The sequence below is a fragment of the Cervus elaphus genome, chromosome 15, assembly GCF_910594005.1.
Source record: "Cervus elaphus chromosome 15, mCerEla1.1, whole genome shotgun sequence".
Taxonomy (NCBI): Eukaryota; Metazoa; Chordata; class Mammalia; order Artiodactyla; family Cervidae; genus Cervus; species Cervus elaphus.
In genome coordinates, this window is record NC_057829.1 from 13188018 (window position 1) to 13211405 (window position 23388).

A 23388-nucleotide genomic window follows, 5' to 3' on the forward strand; every position below is an offset into this window, starting at 1 on the left:
AGAAGAGGCTGAGCCAAAGTGGAAACAATGCCCAGCTGGGGATGTGTCTGATGATGACAGTAAAGTCTGATGCTGTAAACAACAATATGGCATAGGAACCTGGAATGTTAGGTCCATGAAAAAAGGTAAATTGGAAGTGGTCAAACAGGAGATGGCAAGAGTGAACATCCACATTTTAAGAATCAGAGAACTAAAATGGACCCAAATGGGTGAATATAATTCAGAGGACCATTATATCTACTACTGTGGGCAGGAATCCTTAGAAGAAATGGAGTAGCCATCAGAGTCAACAAGAGTCTGAAATGCAGTACTTGGACGCAGTCTCAAAAACGACAGACTGACCTCTATTTGTTTCCAAGGCAAACCATTCACTGTCACAGTAATCCAAGTCTAGGTTCCAACCACTAACGCTGAAGAAGCTGAACAGTTTTATGAAGACCTACAAGAACTTCTAGAACTAACACCCAAAAAAGATGTCCTTTTCATTACAGGGGACTGGAATGCAAAAGCTGGAAGTCAAGAGACACCTGGAGTAACAGGCAAATTTGGTCTTGGAGTACAAAATGAAGCAGGGCAAAGGCTAACAGAGTTTTGCCAAAAGAACACACTGGTCATAGCAAACACCCTCTTCCAACAACACAAGAGAAGACTCTACACATGGACATCACCAGATGGTCAACACCGAAATCAGGTTGATTATATTCTTTGCAGCCAAAGACGGAGAAGCTCTATACAGTCAGCAAAAACAAGACCGGGAGCTGACTGTGGCTCAGATCATGAACTCCTTATTGCCAATTTCAGACTTAAACTGAAGAGAGTAGGGATAACCACTAGATCATTCAGGTATGACTTAAATCAAATCCCTTACAATTATACAGTGGAAATGACAAATATATTCAAGGGATTAGATCTGATAGACAGAGTGCCTGAAGAACTACGGACGGAAGTTGTAACACTGTACAGAAGAGGTGAGCAAAAGCATCCCCAAGAAAAAGAAATGCAAAAAGGCAAAATGGTTGTCTGAGGAGGTCTTATACACAGCTGAGAAAAGAAGAGAAGCAAAAGATAAGGGAGAAAAGGAAAGATATTCCCATTTGAATGCAGAGTTCCCAAGGACAGATAAGAAAGCCTTCCTCAGTGATCAATGCAAAATAGAGGTAAACAATAGAATGGGAAAGACTAGAGATCTCTTCAAGAAAATCAGAGATACCAAGGGAACATTTCATGCAAAGATGGGCTCAATAAAGGACAGAAATGGTATGGACCTAACAGAAGCAGAAGATATTAAGAAGAGATGGAAAGAATACACAGAAGAACTGTACAAAAATGATCTTCACGACCCAGATAATTACGAAGGTGTGATCACTCACCTAGAGCCAGACATCCTGGAATGTGAAGTCAAGTGGGCCTTAGGAAGCACCACTACAAACAAAGCTAGCAGAGGTGATGGAATTCCAGTGGAGCTATTTCAAATCGTAAAAGATGATGCTGTGAAAGTGCTGCCCTCAATATGTCAGCAAATTTGGAAAACTCAGCAGTGGTCACAGGACTGGAAAATGTCAGTTTTCATTCCAATACCAAAGAAAGGTAAAGCCAAAGAATGCTCAAACTACTGCACAATTGCACTCGTTTCACATGGCAGCAAAGTACTGCTCAAAGTTCTCCAAGCTAGGCTTCAATAGTACATGAACCAAGAACTTCCAGATGTTTAAGCTGGATTTAGAAAAGGTAGAGGTACCAGAGATCAAACTGCCAACCTCCACTGAATCATATAAAAATTTCAAAAAAAATCTACTTCTGCTTCACTGACTACACTAAAGGCTTTGATTGTGTGGATCACAACAAACTGTGGAAAATTCTTCAAGAGATGGGAATACCAGACCATTTTACCTGCCTCCTGTGAAACCTGTGTGCAGGTCAAAAAGCAAAAGCTAGAATGGGAAATGTACAACAGACTGGTTCCAAATCAAGAAAGGAGTGTATCAAGGTTGTATATTGCCACCCTGCTTATTTAACTTATATAGAGTACAACATGCAAAATGCCAGACTGAAATGAAGCACAAGCTGGAATCAAGATTGCCAGGAGAAATGTCAATAACCTCAGATTCCCTGGTGAGTCAGGTGGTAAAGTGTCTGCCTGCAATATGGGAGATTCGGGTTCAATTGCTGGGTCGGAAAGATCCTCTGGAGAAGGAAATGGCCACCCACTCTAGTACTCTTACTTGGAAAATTCCATGGATGGAGGAGCCTGGTAGGCTACAGTCCATGGGGTGGCTAAGAAATGGACACGACTTACTGGCTTCACTCTCTTCTTTCAACTCAGATATGCAGATGACACCACCCTTATGGCAGAAAGTGAAAAGGAACAAAAGAGCCTCTTGATGAAGGTGAAAGAGGAGAGTGAAAAAGCTGACTTAAAACTCAACATTCAAAAAAAAGAAAATCATGGCATCCGGTCCCATCACTTCATCACAAACAGATGGGGAAACAGTGGAAACAGTGACAGAGTTTATCTTTCAGGGCTCCAAAATCACTGCAGGTGATGACTGCAGCCATGAAATTAAAAGATGCTTGCTCCTTGGAAGAAAAGCTATGACCAACCTAGACAGCGTATTAAAAAGCAGAGACATCACTTTGCCGACAAAGGTCAAAGCTATGGTTTTTCCAGTAGTCATGCATGGATGTGAGAGCCGGACTACAAACAAGACTGAGCGCTGAAGAACTGGTGCTTTTGAACTATGGTGTTGGAGAAGACTCTTGAGAGGCCCTTTAACTGCATGGAGAGCCAATCAGTCCGTCCTAAAGGAAATCAACCCTGAATATTCATTGGAAGGACTGATGCTGAAGCTGAAACTCAAATACTCTGGCCACCTGATACAAAGAGCTGACTCATTAGAAAAGAGTATGATGCTGGGAAAGATTGAAGGTAGGAGGAGAAGGCGACCACAGAGGATGAGATGGTTGGATGGCAACGCTGACTCAATGGACTTGAGTTTGAGCAAACTCAGGGAGATGGTGAAGGACAGAAGCCTAGCGTGTTGCAGTCCATGGGGTCACAAAGATTCAAACTCGACTGAGTGACTAAACAACAACAAAATGTTCATAAGTAGTTACATGTTTTCTGAAATGGGAAATTCTGCTCACCTTCTAGAAGAGCATATATGTTCATAACAGAGGACAGTATAAAGCTGGCAAGCAGTCTTTAGAACATACGAGACTGTCATCTGGGTGATATTTAAAATAAGTAGGGGAAAAATAATTATTTGATCAATGGTTCGGGAACAGAGTTGGGGCTGCTTGGTCAACCAATCTTTGCCACTTATCAAAAAATAGTAGCACCCTGACTGATGCCACATACCAAAATAAATTCCAAGTGCAAAGAGCACAAAATCACATTATAAAACAACCAGGTGAACTATTTACTTACCTGGCCTTGGGACAGAGCAGGGTTTTTTTTTAAGCATGAGAACAAATAACATGATTAACAGCAGTGCATGCCTGCTAAGTCTGATATTCTGTGTGACCTTATGGACTGTAGCCCGCCAGGCTCCTCTGTCCATGGGATTTTCCTGGCAAAAATTGGAGTGGCTTGCCACGCCCTCCTCCATGGGTTTTCCCAACTCAGGGATCGAACCCCAGTCTCTTATGTCTCCCATATTGGTAAGCAAGTTCTTTACCACTAGTGCCACCTAGGAAGGCCCTCAACAGCTGTGCCTATGTGGAAATGAAAACCCTTTGTATGTTAAAAATACTGACCGTAAATAAAAGCAAAAGGGAAACAAATGCACAAAAATACCTGCTATAGGCATAAAATCTTTCATAAAATGTCAAGTTCCTAAAACAAGTACTTCAAATGAAAACTTTAAAAGAACATGACAAAATCATTGAAAAAACAGCTAATAAACACATGAAGAGATGTTCAACCTCACCAACAGTCATGACAATTTATAGTCATAACTTTATAGTTAAAGTTTTATAGCATTTTCAGCCATCTTATTGACAAATTTAGAAAAGAAAACAAATATAGTGTTGGTATAGCAGGAGAAATCTCAGTCTCTTGTAACCCACTGCAGTGGTAAGTACAGCCTCTTGGCAGCACAGCATCAGAGTCTTAAAACCATTCAGACCCTTCGGTGCAACCATTTAACTTTTAGATTTATCCTGAGGAAGCGATCAAAGATGTACCTGAAGATTTATCTATGAAAATCTTCACTATGTCACTCTTTATATTGTGAAAAAAATGATCATTAATAGGGAGCAAGATAAAGAATTATGACACAATCTAAGGATTAAATATTAGGTAGTTTTAAAAAATCATGTTTTTGAAGCACAGCAGGACAATCACACCAGAACTGTCTCCATTAAGCAGCAAGGCCCTTGGGTGGAACCAGGAAAAGGACTCCAAGTGGGGAGCATGCTGACATCAGAGCCCCTCGGACCCTCCTGGATGGGCTCACAGTGTCCGCAGGCCCTGACGGGGCAGGGAGGGCTCAGGGGCTTGGAGGTGGGCCAGGCTGTGGACACACCCCTCGAGACTTTTAGGGGTTTCTAGGATTTGACACTTCATGATTAATAACAGAGTGCACACTTTAGAAAAGGAAAGTATGAATGGATAAGGAAGCTGTGGTACATATACACCATGGAATATTACTCAGCCATTAAAAAGAATTCATTTGAATCAGTTCTAATGAGATGGATGAAACTGGAGCCCATTATACAGAGTGAAGTAAGCCAGAAAGATAAACACCAATACAGTATACTAATGCATATATATGGAATTTTAAAAGGTGGTAACGCTAACCCTATATGCAAAACAGAAAAAGAGACACAGATGTACAGAACAGACTTTTAGACTCTGTGAAAGAAGGCGAGGGTGGGATGTTCAGAGAGAACAGCATTGAAACAAGTATACTATCAAGGGTGAAACAGATCACCAGCCCAGGTTGGATGCATGAGACAAGTGCTCCGGCCTGGTGCACTGGGAAGACCCAGAGGGATGGGATGGAGAGGGAGGCGGGAGGGGGGATCGGGATGGGGAACACATGTAAATCCATGGCTGATTCATGTCAATGTATGGCAAAAACCACTACAATATTGTAAAGTAATTAGCCTCCAACTAATAAAAATAAATGAAAAAAAAAAAAAGTATCACTGAATTGAACACGAATACTACTTTCAGCTTATTTAAAAGCCAGCCCTCCCAATTCTACTGTCTTTGCCCCTTAACAGCCTCCTGCCTCCTTCCCTTGGTATCTGATTAAAGGGCCTTGGTCCTTGAGACTGGGGTTTTCGACCCTATTGCAGGCTTTTCCCTAATGTTCCCAGATGCAGTCTTTTCTCAGCCACCTCATCGCACCAGTTCAGACATGGGCAATCTCCTGCTTTGGGACATCTTCTCAGAGGCCATCACTTAAAATAATTTGGTGGGAAGCAACTCCAACACCCCAGACCCACACCTTCCAAGGTACTTCCAGGAGATACCTTCCAAGAGATCCTCTGGTCCCGCCCCGAGGCCCAAGCCGAAAGAGCAGAAGTCCACTGCAATCCGGCCTTCAGCTGACAAGGGCAATTCCAAACCTCTCTCTACATGCCCTTGATACAGCACCTGATGGGGGCAGCTTTCGCCACCCCCACCCCCACACCGCTGAGTGGGGTAACAACACCCATGTGCCTTGATTGTAACCTGCACTGAAACGTCACACGAGGTGTGTGTGGAGGTGAGGGATGGGGATAAATGAACGAGAGACGCCAAATACCACACACACGACATACACACACATACCACACACATGCATACACACACCACACACACACGCCCGAGTTCCTTGGCAGTGTTCCTTTAATGGTAGACTGCTGTGCTGAGTCACCTCAACTGTGTCCGAATCTGTGCAACCCCACGGACTGCAGCCCACCAGGCTCCTCTGTCCATGGGATTCTCCAGGCAAGGATACTGGAGTGGGTTGCCATGCCCTTCTCCAGGGGATCTTTCTGACCCACCGATCCAACTGGCGTCTCTTAACGCCTCAGGTTCAGGCGTCTCTTAGCCTGCATTGGCAGGCGGGTTCTTCACCACTAGCCGCACCTGGGAAGCCCAATAGTAAAGACAAAGATGTCTTCACGCAAGGGAACCCAAGCGACTTTTCGAGTACACTGGAAGCGAAAGGCACTCATGTGTCTGACGCTTTGCAACCCCGCGGCCTGCTCCTCTGTGCATGGAACTCTCCAGGCCAGAATACTGCAGTGCGTAGTTGCTCCCTTCTCCAGGGGATTTTCCGAACCCAGGTCTCCTGCAATGCAGGTGGATTCTCTGAGCTACCAGGGAAGCTGTAAATACTTTTGTAACGGGTCCCTTTGTCATTGCAATTTCCTTTTCTGCTATTTAATAATGTTTGAGCTGTGGGTTCCCTTAAATACAAACATTGAAAAGATAATGGTTGACTTTTTTCCTCCTCCCATGAGACTAGATTTTTCACAGAATCCTAAATGATGAAGCAATTACATAAATGCTGTTCAACAGAGCCAATTATCACACTATGTATGACCTAGGGACCTATGGGGGGAACTGCTCAGGTCACCTGCAAAGGCCAGCCTCACGGCTTCTCCTGATGTAACAAGTCCCAGGGCGCTGACAGCCTGTGGGTGCAGGAGGGCCAGGGGTCAGGTCCAGCCCCCGGAGCCCCACCCGGGCCCCCAGCGTGCCCACCTTGCTGCACCGGCGAGTAGGCGTTGGTCAGGAAGCGGAAGTGGCCCTTGTTGTACCAGCAGATCAGGGACATGCTCCCCTTCATCCGGATGCTGTGCTGGCCCCGGGCAGGTGGTGTGGCTGGGCTGCTTAGCATGGACGGTGGCAGGCCGGTGCAGTCACTCTTCCTGGAGCTGAGCAGGCCACAGCAGTAGATCCCTGCGGGGACAGGGACCGCACAGCCTCAGGGCGGCTCCCCCGCTTCCCCAGGGGAGATGGGAAGTTTGGGAGCTTTCATCCCAGACGTGCTGCCTCCCCTACACTTCTGTATGTATCTAAGATCACACGGAAGACCTAACGCAGGCAGAGCATCGGCAGTAAGGCAGCAGTGCTCACGGCCAGAGGGCTTGCGACCTGCCAGTACAGGGCTGAACCTGTGGACCCAACCTCCCATCTGCTTCCAGAACTTCTGAGCTCACGTGACGCACAGGAACTTCAGGCTCTTGGTTGGGCGGGCAGAGACGGGCATCATTAAGCCCAAACCAACTATGTACCCTACCCCTCTCACCAACACTCGCCATCTGCAGGGCACTTTGGGAAGCTCCGCCTATGTGCAGCCAAGTGAAAGGCAGAGGGGAAGTCATCCATGACACGTGCTTTGTGGGGGCGGTGAGTGGCGGAGTTTTCTGGTGGAAGAGCTTGAGCAGGGCCTCTGAAGCCTAGAATGCTGCCTGCAGCAGGAGCCCTGCAAGCAGAGACTAACTGAAATATGGAGGCTTCTCCAAATTCTTCCAGGACTCGAGGTCTTTCCCAGTCCTCACTGCTCATGGGTCCCCCTGGGTAGCCACGGGGAAGCCAAGGGGCATTCTGACTGGAGACTGGGGAATGGTCTCCCCGATGTCATGGGCATGAATTCCTGGTCACCTTCCATGGTGGAAGGACTCTGATGATCTCCTGTCCTTCCACTGCCTCAGTCAGACCCTTGGGGGGCACACCCAGTCTTGCTGTCCAACAGAAGAGGGCTCCCCATGGCTCCCACCACTATAGATCCAAATACCCAGACTCCAAGATTTACAAACAAGAATCTGTCTTCAAAACAAGAAGAGAATTTAGATGAATGAGGATAACGTTTAAAATTGCCCACTGGGCTTGATGAACACAACCACCCAAAGAGTAGCTGCATTTTTCTAACAGGAGAAGAGAATCTAGCACTGCACAAGTTTATTTATGAAAATAGCAATTCTCATGTGAATATTGTTACAAAGCAGTCTCCATGCGCCCAGCAGGCACAGCCAGGCTCTCGGCTGTAACTTCAACCCCGGCCACTCATCAGAATTTCCTGGGGTCACCAGACCAGAGAACACAGAGTCCCTGAGGGTGGGGGCAGCCATCCATGGGCAGCATGGAGACTACCTCCCCGCACGTCCGGCATTGCAGGGGAAGCCCAGGAGGTCATAAGGGAGGGCTCACAGCCTCAGATGCTTCTAACAGGTAACGAAATCTCTGCTCTTGGAAAAACTCAAATTCCATGTCTAATTATTTTTTTCCTCTAGAAGATTCTCCCCCATCCTCTAGTTCCCTGAGCGGGGAGGGCCCTCTTCTTCCCAGCGGCCCAGCTCTCAGGGAAGCCTTTGGTGTCCTCACTCTGTACCAACCAGGCCCACCAGGCCCACGCTATGAGAGCATCCTAACAATACCATGTGACCCTCGGTCCAGGTGACGAGGTGGTATGAGGCAGCATCAGGCCCGCAAGGCCCACGAAAACTGTTAGGGCAGTTCTGGGGACCCTGGGGGTTTCATGCCATGCCCGTGACACTCACACTGGGAGCCGAGCAGGCCAGTGGACATGCAGCCCTGGTGCTCAGCATGCTCACATGGGGACCCATGGCGCTGGGTTCATGAGCACTAGGGCCAATTTTCTCCAACTTGACTTCCACGGCCCTACTTCACATGGTCTCTCAACAATTAAACCCTGAGCCCTGCTGGGACCAGAGTAGTGAGGCACAGCGCAGGCTGGCAGAAGCAAAGGGCCCAGGGGCTGCTTCATCACAGTTGCTGAGGCCACGGGTCGGTAGCTGTGGGCTCCCCGTTACTTGAAAGGGTTTGGTTTTAAGGCCAGACATCAGATCTGTTGCTAAGCAACAGGTCTGCAATTTCAGTGCCTGGAGGAGCTGAGTGGGGGGCGTTCTAGGTTTCTGCTGAGTGGACGGAATATAAATCCCAAATGCAGGACCAAGTGAAGACAGATGCAGCCTGCTATGGGGCTCCCTGACTCAGCCGGGGTCTGCTTCAAAAGCCCCAATTCTTCCAGAGCCATGGAAGGCTTGCTCAATCTTTTCAACAAATGAACCAGGCATCTTAGCACTGAGGGGAGCTAACACCTTTCTGAGGCCCACTGTGCAGCTGCCTGTATTAATCCACACAATTCTGTAAGTGGAAGGGGTGACATTACAGCTCGCAGAATGGGGAGTTCAGACTCCCTAAGAGCCTTAGGAGAAGCTGTGCCTTGATGCTGTGGATTTAATATTTGTGCCCCACTCCCAATTCCTACACCGAAAACCTAATGCCTGAGGTGAAGAGATGGTATCTGGAAGTGGGCCTTCAGGAGGTGGTTAGGTCAGGAGGGTGGAGCCCTCATGGATGGGATTGATGCCCTTATAAAGGAGGCCCCACAGAGTTCCCTCGCCCCTTTCCCCACGTGAGGACACAGGGGGAAGTCTGCAGCCTCATCTGGCCATGCTGGCACCCCGTCCTGGACGTCCAGCCTCTGCAATCGTGAGCAATAAGTCCCTATTGTCCATGAGACACCCACTCTGTAGCACTTTGCTATAGCAGCCCATAAAACGCTAGCAAAACTCCTTGGATGGCCTGGCCTCATCACAAAGGACACCAGAAAACCTGTACTGACCTGTCCCCGAGACCACAAGCTTGAGACAGGTCTCCAGCCCCATCTCTGGGGGCCCAGCAGGGCGGGCGGGCCCCAGGCCCTCAGGCTCAGGCCTCCTCGTCAGGCGTTCTGGGGGCCGTGCTGCCAGCAGCACACCCGTACCCCCAGCCCCACCTCTGCACTTCTCCAGGGGGAGGGGCCTCATTCAAGCTGGTCCCCACTTGACAAACCTTGCTTTTCAAACTCTTCAAACAGGGTCAGGCTGGTGATGCTGGGCCCGGTGAAGATGATGTAGTTCTTCCCGGCCGCGTTCCGGCACAGGCTCCTGGCCACCATGCTGTGGAGCTGGGGCTTGTTCTTCAGTGCATCCAGCCCATCGGGGCCACCGCCTTCCTTCAAGTGCACATAAATCTGCATCAGAAACACACAGGGGTCAGTGAGCTCACAGCAGGGCCAGGCTGGGGTCCAATCATTCAGGAAGCACAGGCTTTTGCCACCAGGCCAGGCATGTGGGACAGTCACCCTCTTTCAGGCCACCAGTTCCACAGCCCCCACCGGCCCCGTCATCTCTGTGCTCCACAGAGACCGGTCACTTCCTGGCGGCGCTGAAGCCTAGTGCCTCAGCCCAAGACTGCAGCTCGGACCTGCCAGAGTAGAGAAGGGAAAAGGTCAAACAGTTACAAGTAACGCCATCTGGCAGCTGAGATCAAAGGCAAACACATCCGCCTGTTCTGAAGCACAGAAGTCATGTTCACGGTAAACAGAAATAAAGGCTACTTCCCCTGTAAGAACGGATCTGTGCACTTTCTGTTTGCATACAGCTTTTTCACTTACAAAGCATGTCCACAATTACAGTAACCACCAGGGGGGGCAGAAGGGGCAGCATTCACTTCATACTGCAGAGGGAGAGATGGGATTTAAAACCCACATGACATCCCAGGACCAGCAAAGAGGATGTGCTGGAATTCAGTTCAGTTCAGTTCAGTTGCTCAGTCGTGTCCGACTCTTTGTGACCCCATGAATCGCAGCACGCCAGGCCTCCCTGTCCATCACCAACTCCCGGAGTTTACTCAAACCCATGTCCATTGTGTCCGTGATGCCATCCAACCATCTCATCCTCTGTCGTCCCCTTCTCCTCCTGCTCTCAATCTTTCCCAGCATCAGGGTCTTTTCAAATGAATTAGCTCTTCGCATCAGGTGGCGAGAGTGCTGGAGTTTCAGCTTCAGCATCAGTCCTTCCAATGAACACCCAGGACTGATCTCCTTTAGGATGGGCTGATTGGATCTCCTTGCGGTCCAAGGGACTCTCAAGAGTCTTCTCCAACACCACAGTTCAAAAGCATCAATTCTTCGGCGCTCAGCTTTCTTTATAGTCCAACTCTCACACCCATACATGACCACTGGAAAAACCATAGCCTTGACTAGACGGACCTTTATCAGCAAAGTAATGTATCTGCTTTTTAATATGTTGTCTAGGTTGATCACAACTTTCCTTCCAAGGAGTAAGCATCTTTTAATCTCATGGCTGCAGTCACCATCTGCAGTGATTTTGGAGCCCCCAAAAATAAAGTCTGACACTGCTTCCACTGTCTCCCCATCTATTTGCCAGGAAGTGATGGGACCAGATGCCATGATCTTAGTTTTCTGAATGTTGAGGTTTAAGCCAACTTTTTCACTCTCCTCCTTCACTTTCATCAAGAGGCTTTTTAGTTCTTCACTTTCTGCCATAAGGGTGCTGTCATCTGCATATCTGAGGTTATTGCTATTTCTCCCAGCCATCTTGATTCCAGCTTGTGCTTCCTCCAGCCCAGCGTTTCTCAGGATGTACTTTGCATAGAAGTTAAATAAGCAGGGTTACAACATACAGCCTTGACGTACTCCTTTCACAATTTGGAACCAGTCCATTGTTCCATATCTTGTTTTAAATGTTGCTTCTTCACCTGCATACAGATTTCTCTGGAGGCAGGTCAGGTGGTCTGGTATTCCCATCTCTATAAGAATTTTCCACATTTTGTTGTGATCCACACAGTCAAAGGCTTTGGCATAGTCAATAAAGCAAAAATAGATGTTTTTTTGGAACTCTCTTGCTTTTTCAATGATCCAGCGGATGTTGGCAATTTGATCTCTGGTTCCTCTGCCTTTTCTAAAACCAGCTTGAACATCTGTAAGTTCATGGTTCATGTATTGCTAAAGCCTGACTTGGAGAATTTTGAGCATTACTTTACTAGTGTATGAGATGAGTGCAATTGTGCAGTAGTTTGAGCATTCTTTGGCATTGCCTTTCTTTGGGATTAGAATGCAAACTGACCTTTTCCAATCCTGTGGCCAAGGCTGAGTTTTCCAAATTTGCTGACATATTGAGTGCAGCACTTTCACAGCATCATCTTTTAGGATATGAAATAGCTCAGCTGGAATTTCATCACATCCACTAGCTTTGTTCGTAGTGATGCTTCCAAAGGCCCACGTGATTTCACAGTCCAGGATGTCCGGCTCTAGGTGAGTGTGAGTGATCACACCTTCGTGATTATCTGGGTCGTGAAGATCTTTTTTGTACAGTTCTTCTGTGTACTCTTGCCACTTCTTAATATTTCTGCTTCTGTTAGGTCCATACCATTTCTGTTCTTTATTGAGCCCATCTTTGCATGAAATGTTCCCTTGGTATCTCTAATTTTCTTGAAGAGATCTCTAGTCTTTCCCAATCTATTGTTCTCCTCTATTTCTTTGCATTGATCACTGAGGAAGGCTTTCTTATCTCTCCTTGCTATTCTTTGGAACTCTGCATTCAGATGGGTATATCTTTCCTTTTCTAGCTTGCTTTTCGCTTCTCTTCTTTTCACAGCTATTTGTAAGTCCTCCTCAGACAGTCATTTTACTTTTTTGCATTTGTTTTTCTTGGGGATGGTCTTGCTGCCTGTCTCCTGCACAATGTCACAAACCTCTGTCCATAGTTCATCAGGCTCTCTGTCTATCAGATCTAGTCCCTTAAGTCTATTTCTCACTTCCACTGTATAGTCCTAAGGGATTTGATTTAGGTCATACCTGAATGGTCTAGTGGTTTTCCCTACTTTCTTCAATATAAGTCTGAACTTGGCAATAAGGAGTTGATGATCTGAGCCACAGTCAGCTCCCAGTCTTGTTTTTGCTGACTGTATAGAGCTGTTCCATCTTTAGCTGCAAATTACTACACAATAGTTACTGCTGGAATTACTACACAATAATTTTCAACCATGTGCCATGATCATCTTCTGAAGACACCATCTAAGACATAGATGCAGGAAGTAGGAAGGGAGTTAGAAAGTGAGTGGTCCTCCCTACAGTTGACTGAACTGTGAAGAATCACCACATGGGTATTAACTACTGTCCACCTTTCTGGGTGCTCACCATGCCTGTCACACAGCCCAGGGACCACAGCTAGCAGCTGATGGGCAGGGAGCCCCACGCTGACTGCCCTCTGAGGCACAGAACTGAATGCAGGCCTGGCCATGCAGACTGAGAGCAGCCGAGAAGGGGCACAGGGAGGACTGGCGGGTCCCCGGGGCTGCCCTCAGCCAAGTGACCGCAGACGACCTCCTGCAAAACCCAGCACCTAATGTTCCTGAGGCTGAGGAAGAGCAGGGGTGTGGGTCTGACTTTAAAAGCAGCGCATCCTTGAGGAATCATCAGGGAGGACTTGGCTTCCCCTCAGTCTGGGGGGCTCACGTGGCAGGACTTAACACTTCATTTTGGGGTCTTTATGCCTTTCCCACCTAAACTCCCAGAAGGAACCTCTCTGACAGACAGTAAGACACTGAGGTGAACAAGCTAGTCATCTCTGCCAAGCATCACGTGTGGCTGTGGCTAAGCAAGGACATTTCCTCACAACCTGTCTTCTCTCCTTCACCAAGCCCAATCCCGCAGCCACCACCATAGGTTTCTGCACCAGTTCTGACTCACAGGATATCCTGACACAACCACACTGTGTAGTCTGTCCCCAAACCCACCTCAGTTCAGTCGCTCAGTCGTGTCCGACTCTTTGCGACCCCATGGACTGCAGCATGCCAGGCCTCCCTGTCCATCACCAACTCCCGGAGACTACCCAAACTCATGTCCATTGAGTCGGTGATGCCACCCAACCATCTCATCCTATGTCATCCCCTTCTCCTCCCACCTTGAATCTTCCCCAGCATCAGGGTCTTTCCAAAGGAGTCAGCTCTTTGCATCAGGTGGCCAAAGTACTGGAGTTTCAGCTTCAGCATCAGTCCTTCCAATGAATATTCAGGACTGATTTCCTTTAGGATGGACTGCCTGGATCTCCTTGCTGTCTAAGAGACTCTCAAGAGTCTTCTCCAACACCACAGTTCAAAAGCATCAATTCTTCAGCACTCAGCTTTCTTTACAGTCCAACTCTCATATCCATACATGACTACTGGAAAAACCATAGCTTTGACTTTGTTGGCAAAGTAATGTCTCTGCTTTTTAATATGCTGTCTAGGTTGGTCATAATTTTTCTTCCAAAGAGCAACCATCTTTTAATTTCATGGGTGCAGTTACCATCTGCAGTGATTCTGGAGCCCAGAAAAATAAAGTCTGACACTATTTCCATTGTTTCCCCATCTATTTGCCATGAAGTGATGGGACCGGATGCCATGATCTTAGTTTTCTGAATGTTGAGCTTTAAGCCAACCTTTTCACTCTGCTCTTTCACTTTCATCAAGAGGCTTATTAGTTCTTCACTTTCTGCCATAAGGGTGGTGTCACCTGCATATCTGAGGTTTTTGATATTTCTCCTGGCAATCTTGATTCCAGCTTGTGATTCATCCAGCTCAGCATTTCTCATGATGTACTCTGCATATAGGTTAAAAAAACAGGGTGACAATATACAGCCTTGATGTACTCCTTTTCCAATTTGGAACCAATCCATTGTTCCATGTCCAGTTCTAACTGTTGCTTCCTGACCTGCATACAGATTTCTCCAGAGGCAGGTCAGGTCGTCTGGTATTCCCATCTCTTTTTTTTTTTTTTAAATATATAAGCTATGTTTCTACCTCTGTTTTATTTTTTTCCCATTTATTTTTATTAGTTGGAGGCTAATTACAATATTGTAGTGGTTTTTGCCATACATTGACACAAATCAGCCATGGATTTACATGTGTTCCCCATCCTGAACACCCCTCTCACCTCCCTCCCCATCCCATCCCTCTGGGTCATCCCAGTGCACCAGCCCTGAGCACCCTGTCTCATGCATCCAATCTGGACTGGCGATCTGTTTCACACTTGATAATATACATGTTTCGATGCTGTTCTCTCTGATCATCCCACCCTCGCCTTCTCCCATAGAGTCCATCTCTTTAAGAATTTTCCACAGTTTGTTGTGATCCACACAGTCAAAGGCTTTGGCATAGTCAATAAAGCAGAAATAGATGTTTTTCTGGCACTCTCTTGCTTTTTCGATGATCCAGCGGATGTTGGCCATTTGATCTCTGGTTCCTCTGCCTTTTCTAAATCCAGCTTGAACATCTGGAAGTTCACGGTTCACGTACTGTTGAATCCTGGCTTGGGGAACTTTGAGCATCACTTCGCTAGTGTGTGAGATGAATGCAACTGTGCGGGAGTTTGAACATTCTACGTCAAGACAGCAGTCTTGTCCCACATGTCCCTGAAAGGAAACCTTCCATCCACACACACCCAGGATTCTCAGCAGGGTATGGAAGGTGCACTGCTGGAATCCCTCAGGCCCAACCCTGATGACAACCCACCTGGTTTCCAAAGTTCCCTGGAAAGATGGGGCAGTCCCTGGCACACTCTGCCTGAGGCAGGCTACATTTAATAGGATTAAATGCAAAATCCTGTAACCAAGCTAAAAAAATTAACTGCATCTAGTATGGGATATAAGAAATATGACTCAGCAAGAATGTTAAAACAAGCAAAACACTAAACACTTGGAGATGGATGACTGCAGGCCTCAGATACCGTGACGGGCCTAAGCGAACATATGCTGACTCCCATTAGAAACCAAGGTGGTGACCATCTCAATCTTCCCTGGTCACATCACGGTCGGTTCTCTGGGATACCACACTTTCCAAGGTGTAACGAGAATGGTGGTGGTTGGCGTGTTAGTTTTCTAGGGCTGCCATAACAGAGAGCCACAGGGAGGAGCACAGAGGACTCCAAGAGCTCCTCCTTGGCTGCAGAGCTGTGTTGCGGAATGATGATTACCATCTTTCTAGGGCAGAACCAAGATGAATATAAACAAACAGGTGGAAAACAGATCTGCTTGAATCAGAGCCCTTACTGACACTCAAGAGCTATTCAAACACTGAATGGGTGGCCTCAGACATGCTCCAGGACAAGTCAGCGGCTGCTTGGAAGGTCTGAGCTTCTCGTGCAGGAGGTGTCAGTGTCAAAGGATGGTTCAGAACCACATAGATGCCAAGTTCAGAGGCCCCAATAAGTGGACATAAGACATCACCCCTCCTGATGAACCCATAACCCTTGATTCACGCGAGGATGCCTGGAGTGGACAGGGCTAAACGTGGCCATCAGGGCAACCAACACCAGCAGAATAAACTTACCCTGCTTAAGTCCTAACAGCAAAGGGAACATTGCTTCTCTCCTGAAACTAATGATAACCTGGAAAGAATCACATCTTTCTCACCAGCAGCTTTCCCAGCTGAGGCACTGGGTGAGCCAGAGCCTTACAAATTTGTCTCCAGAAATAAAGTCAGTGTTTTGGAAGGCAAGTTATCCAGGTTCTCAGATGTGAGATACCTGCCAACGTCACCCTCTGATTTCCAGACCAGACTCAGCTGCACAGACTAGTGTCCTCCCTTCCACCCCAACACTCTCTCCGCCCTCTTTGCCAACACTCTCGCCGCCCTCTTTGGAAGCGTGGACATTCTCGGGGTTGGGGGTGGGAAAGGGTTGGCATGCAGAGGCTGTTGGCACACAGGGGCCCCGGTCCCTGTGGGGACAATGCTGGGAAGGGAACTGAGCATCTGGCCAGGGAACCACAGATCCCGCCAGCCCAAGGGGCTGGCCACTTTTGCTCATCGCAAGCACCAAAGCATGTCAGCAAGGAACTGAAGGTAAGGAGGATGTCCTCACTCAGACTCGCCCGTCAGGGCAGAAGAGGGCCCTTGCCAGTACTCAGAGCTGTGTGATGTCCACTGAGGTCAGGTCACAAAGTACCGCCCTGCTTCCCGAGCCACAGGCACAGCAAGACAGCACCGTCAGGGCAAACGCACTGTCCTGCAAGCAAGGCGGGGCAGGGCTGTGTTGTGACTTTCATGGGCCTTTTTACTCCCATGGGCCTCGTCCTCTGTGAAAAAGGATTTAAAATTATATTTTACAGCTGCAGTGGCATAAATATACTAATATTATATATTAAAGCACTTTCTTCAGCTTACAAGTTTTTATTTTTTTCCCCTTCTGATTTTGAGAGAAACAAAAGCATTGTCAGCCCCTAAAATGTTATGGCCCTCAGCACTGGTCCTGCAGTGCTGCGGAGCCATCGGCCTGGGCAGTGGAGGGGAGGCAAGGAACAGATGCGGGACGCCTGAGCCCAGCTGTGACGGTGCTGAGTCTGAGGTGCGGAGGGCCCGCTGAACAGAAGCCACAGGACGAGGAAGGTGTAAACCGGAGAAGGCCAGGGAGGGTTAGCATGTGGGGGTGAGCGGAGCTGAGCCAGGCTCCTGAGGTCACCAGCACTGGGGGGCCTCCCATGGAGGAGGCGCTCACGGAGACCTGCAGGGGAAGGAGGGCAAGGAAACCGCCCGGGATGGGAGGGGTCGAAAAAGTCCAACAGCCTGGCTGGAAAGCAGGGGCAGCAGTGGGGCGGGCACAGCCGGTGGACACTGCTGACTCCTCCGAGGTCACGGTGCTCAAGGCAGAATTAGAACAGAAATCGGTTTCTAACTACACACTACTTATATATATATAAATATTATATATAGATTATATATAAATATATATGCAGATTGTATAAATTTTTATTTACCTATATAATTATTTATGTAAATCCAGCCTGACAGATGATTTCCACTTTCACACACACACAGCTGTCCTCTCCTCACACAACTTATTTGATGCTTCTGAACAGACATACACACTCAAATTTAGATACACTTGCTGCTTTTCCACTGTGTAATGCGTCATCACAAGCCTAGTGGTTCACGCAGCACCTGCTTAAACCTGGCTCTGCAGGGCATGGGTGAGATTCTGTCCAGGATACCACAGCCAGCACTTCTGGCTATGTCTGCACAGTTCCCTGCTGGCATGAGCTGGCGGATGGGTCTCTCAATCCCTAGAGGTCACTGCCCTCCCCTCCTGGGCCCCTTCCAGCCTCAAAGCTGGCAGTGGACTCTCTGCCTTGAGTTGAATCCCTTCTGTGCTTCCAACCTCTTTGCCAGGAAGAGGTTGTTCCTTTAGAGGCTTGCTTCATTAGGTCAGGTCCACCTGGGATCATTTCCTTTTTAAAATCAATGGATTTAGGGCCACAGTTATATCCACAGAATCATATTCCCTCCACAGCAACACCCAGGTCAGCGTCTGAGTGAAGCACCGGGCGAGGCACTCCACTTGGGGGCAGGATCTGTGGGCACCTTCAAGTTCCGCCTCCACCCAACAGATGCGTGCCTATGACCCAAAGGGACCAAACACCATGGCTTATGAAGGGCACGCCCCCCACCTCATTATTATTAATAAAAGCAGCAGAGTGGTGGCGACATGAACTTTATTCTCTGGAAATAGATTGATTTCAACGTATACGGATGCACATAAACCAGCAGAGACTCTGCCTACCCAAACACCCCACAATGTGAGGGCTTGGAGTGTTCAGTACTCCTGGGAACTCTGCTATGGTATAATCTTTCTGTGTGTGTGTGTAGATACGCTGACTATATTCTCAAATGGCTCTTTTTAGATGTTGGAATTATAGATATTTTGAGATTTTTATGTTTTTGATGTTAAACACACAATCCAATCTAATCAAAAAAGACAAACTAAATGTAATCATAGAAGAAGCACCACCCCCCATCAGAACTACCCAAGCAGAGGCCTATGTGGAACTCAAGTCTGTTTCTGAGACAGCCCCCACCTCAGTCGGTGCTTTTAACATGCTGTGCATTAAGATCACGCCTGGAGGTGACAACAGCCTCCACCTCCCCTGGAAACAACACACTTCTCCAAAAGCCATGATGCATGGTGGTATCACAGGCCCATCTCAGATGACCTGGCTTTGTCCACACGGGCAAATCCGAACACTGCCAATTCCCCAGACTCCAGCCAGCCTCTTTCCGAGGAGTACTAAGCTGCTGCCTCAGGAGGAGCGGGAGAGCGGGGACGTGCGGGGTCAGACATCTTCCTGTTCCTACTAGGAAATGAGGAAGAAGAATGAGCCTGAAAACCGGCATCAGTGTGAGCCCACGGAGGCTCCTCAACTGCGGCACTCACTATAGAGGACAATGAGTTTAAAGTGAGTACAAAACAGGATTGATATTTAAATAAGTAACAAAAATAGTGATGTCAAAAGTCTCAGCCGAGGGGCAGGGTTTTCAATGAACTGACAACTGGGCAGTCAAAAAGCCACAAAAGGACTCAACCTGCCTGACAAGTGCCACAGGGTCAGCTTGGTCCAGCTCCCGCTGGCCTGAGTTTGCTCTGGCTGAGTTTGCCCTTAGTTGGTCTAAGGTGTGAGCCTGTATCACTGAGTGGGATGAATGAAAAAAGTCATAACCTTCCATGGGTTCTTATACCCACAACGTGCCATTGCTCTGACTGGGGAAGACAGCCAACGGACTGTGTGCAAACGTGAGGGCCTCCCTTAAAGAGTCTCGTCAGACCCCGAGGAAGGTGGCAGTGGGCGCCACACCCGCCCCCCACACTGCGCTGGGGGCTCCCATAAGACAGTGCCAGGGACACAGCACGCATCCAGATGTCTAACTGCTGCCTCGTCGGCTTTTCATAAAGCTCTCGCTCTCCATCCACATATGCGGAGAGCATCATTACACTAGAACAGTTCCTCCTGCAGCGAGAGGCACAGGGCAGCTTCCATCATGGTGCAAAATGGAATTTGCAGCAGAGACTTTCACTATCTGAGCTACAACTTGTTTGGCAAGTGTCTTTAGAACAGAAAAATGTATTTTTCAGTTGCCAAGCTTTTCACTTTTCCTAAAAAATTAAGTTTTTCTGGCTCCTATGATTGTTAACTTTTTCATATATACATTTAGAGAGGGAAGAAAATTAATACATGGTATTACATTTTGTCCCACGATATTATCACTGATACTGTGTATTTTTTATAACACATATTAACACATATGTGTTATTTATAATAATGTTATTTTTATAATAATGTGTTATTTTTAACACATTATTAACACATATGTGTATTTTTTATAACACATGTCATAACAGAAAGAATCTCAAGAAACATGGATTACAGTGCTAACACCCTGGGAGATGCCTGCACCACATGTCTGGCTGTCTTAGCCCTACTTCTGAAACGCCCCAAGACCTCGTGAGACAGGACCTAGTTCATCACCACTTTTCCCGAAAGAACACTGGTTAGAGCTGTGATCACTGATGGTCTCAAGGGTCATGAAGATGCACCGGCTGAAAATTCCACTAAGCTGTCACTGGGCTTTGCTGGTCTTGACCACTGGTCCTACTTCTCCTGCAGAACAGAAGAGCATTGGGCTGCTCCACTGCTGGTGGGGGGCACATCTGGGGATGGGGAGGTCAAGCGTTAGGGACTGTGACCCTTTGCTTAGACTTTTTATTCATTAGTGATGCAGAGCAGGTGGAGGGTGTAATCCCAGAAATGAGGAAACAGTGTAAGAACGCAGCATTAGCACCGCTGGAAACCACACAGAATGGGCACATGGAGCTGGGTAGGGCTGTCCATGTGGACGGATGGCCAGACATGAAACCATCAAGTTTAAAGGGTGCTCACTCACCACAAGAGGAATGGAGTCTGTCCAGGAGACTGGTGAGGGCACAGCCCTGGATTCAAGAGGCAAAGGGCAAAGGCTCTGCCGTTTACTGGCTTGTGTGATTTGGGGAGAATTAACTATTCTGAGCCTTGGTTTCCTCATTTATAAAGATAATAATACTCTGTGTACCTTGCAAGGCTATTCTCGGTATGTGCAAGTTGCATACACAGAAATGATCTTTTTTATGGCAAAGCTTCATTATCTGTGCTGGAACCTCTAGACACACATGGCTATTTTAATTTAAATTCACTAAGAATTAAGGAAGATGAAGAATCCAATTCCTCAGTCACAGTAGTCAAGCACTCAGTCTACATGAAAACAGGGGCTGCCAGGGTGGAGCAACAGACACAGGGCGTTTCATCATCATGCAAAGTTCTACTAGACATGCTGACTCCCACCCTCTTTGGCTCATCAGCCTGGTTTTCAAGCAAAATCTCTATGACATCACTTTACTGACAGCTTTCACTACCAGTGTTTCCTCACGTTACCTTTCGCCGTGGCCACGGCCAAGAAGGGCTCACGCGCCGAGACTGCTCTCTGCCCCGTCTTCTCCAGCTGCATCTGCAGCACTACACACCCTTACAAGAACTTTGCTTCTGTTTTATCCCAAAGCTCAGCTAATAGGTGATTCTGACTTTCAAAATGATGGATTGAGGAGAAACTCTAATTCGAAAAGATCCACAGATCCCAGTGTTCACAGCAGCACCATTTACAGCAGCCAAGACAAGGAAGCAACCTGACTACCCACCAACAGATGAATGGATGACGTGGCACATACGACGGAATATTGCCCAGCCATAAAAAAGAATGAAACAAGGCCATCTGCAGCAACACGGAATGATCCAGAGACCACCATACTAAGTGAAGTCAGTCAGAAAAAGACAGGTATCACTTCCACGTGGAATCTAAGAATTTGATGCAAATGAACTTATTTACAAAACAGAAACAGACTGACAGACATAAACTTATGGTCACCAAAGGTGGGGAGAAGGATAAATTAGGAATTTGGGATTAACAAATAAACATTACTATATATAAAATATATAAACAACAAGGACCTACTGCACAGCACGTGGAACGATACTCAATATCTTATAATAAACCATAACTGAAAAGAATATGAAAAAGAATATATGCATATATTTAAATGAATCACTTTGTTGTTTACCTGAAACTAACACAACTTTGCAAATCAACTCCATATCAGTAAAACAACAACAGACTGAAGGAGGCTCTTTGTACCCTTCTGAATACAGTTCCTTGGGGAGAGGGCCAGGGTGTAATCTGATCCAGTTAGTGTCTGATTCACTTACTTGGCACTTGATAAATTCTTTCTTGTCTCTGCTTCCCTATATGGTAAGGAGGGCTGGGCAAACTAACCCGCTCCACACTGAGGAAATATTAGTGCTAAGTCACGCGCTCATGGACACTGAGTTCTGTGACAGATGTACTGTGCCCCAGCCAGTTCCATCCTGGGACATAACCACATCTCACCTGCACCAGATTGAAACTGGCATCCCAGCCACTGCACAGTTAAACAGATGGGTAAATGTCCCGCCCAGTTTCTGACTCCACAAGCAAACCTCACCTTAGTTAATTTCATTCTGAGCCTCATTTTCCAAGTTAGTTTTAGGTCAGGAGTAACTCATTAGTACATAAAAATATTAGAAGTTATATAAGAAAAAATGAAAACCTTCAGTACAAATTCCTCAAATTCGTTCAACATGAAAAGTCAGTCTTAAAACAAGGGCAATCAGTCATAACTGGTGTTAGAACATCAATCACCAACAGTGAAGCTGGGTAAGAAATGGACAGCTTGTGGGTAAACTTGGGGTCCCAATCTCTGGGGCACAGACCAGTACCTCCTGTCAGATCAGTGGTGGCATCAGATCAGAAATAAAGTGCATAATAAACATAATACACTTGAATCAACATGAAACCATCCCCCCAACCCCTGGTTCCGGGAAAAATTATCTTCCATGAAATCAGTCCCTGGTACCAAAAAGGTTGGGGACCCCTGGGCTAAAAGAGAAGAGTTCTCTCCCTGGGGACAGATCATGGCTCAGTGGTCCGGAGGCTGAGCGCCAGGGTTGGGAAGGTGGGGTTTAAATTCCAGGTCTGCCCCTTGAGGCTGAGACTTCGGACCATGCAGCAAATCTCTCCGGGCCCGGTTTCTCACCATGAAATAGGGGCAGGTGGTTATGAAAATCAGGGATGCATGTAGTGTGCCCAAGTGTGGGGCCTGGCTGGAGGCGAACACTCCATGTATGCAAACTGCAGAAGCAGCTCATAAACCATGGCTTAGACCAAAGGGAGGAGGGGCCTCCAGAGCTGCCGGTCCAGCCACACAAGGCGTGGGGCCCCTCACGGATACTCCAGGGGCCCCTGGACACACCTGGTGCTGAGTACGGGGCAGGCGGCAGGTCCACTGGCCCGAGGTCTCCATTTTGAGTTCTGGCTTCTGACATCTACTCCTCCGGGGCAGGTGCACGCAATGAGCGAGAGACCATGTTTGTCCTTCAGAATGGTTCTATCCGACTCGGACACACCTGACCCTCCAGAAACTGGCCGTTCTCTGCAAGCGCGGCACTGGCCCCTAATAAAGCTCAGCCACACCCACCTCTGCCCGGGGCCCTCCCTCTCACCGCCTCCCTCGAAAGGGACCCGGGGTCTCAACTTTCGAGGCAGGAGGCCTAGTTCAACACATTCAAATGGAGAACTCGGCCTTTTTGATCATATCAGTTTTTGTCTTTTTTAATTAGGAGACTCTCTTCTTTTCCCCCCCCGAGTCTCAGGGCTAAACAAATCCCCATAGGTCAGCACAGCATTAACTACACAGGGGGCTGGTT

The 23388-nt window shown here is 47.5% G+C and overlaps 1 protein-coding gene across 3 annotated transcripts in view; it reads right to left on the reverse strand.

The window, feature by feature from the left end:
• PGBD5 (piggyBac transposable element derived 5) overlaps nucleotides 1–23388 on the reverse strand; it is a 122150-nt gene that overhangs the window by 31948 nt on the left and 66814 nt on the right. For all 3 annotated transcript variants that reach the window (XM_043926028.1, XM_043926027.1, XM_043926026.1), the window contains exons 4-5: nucleotides 9800–9980; nucleotides 6704–6901 (exon numbers count right to left, since the gene is read on the reverse strand). In XM_043926028.1, the coding sequence (XP_043781963.1) occupies nucleotides 6704–6901; nucleotides 9800–9980 (379 nt within the window). The remainder of the gene's footprint in view (nucleotides 1–6703; nucleotides 6902–9799; nucleotides 9981–23388) is intronic.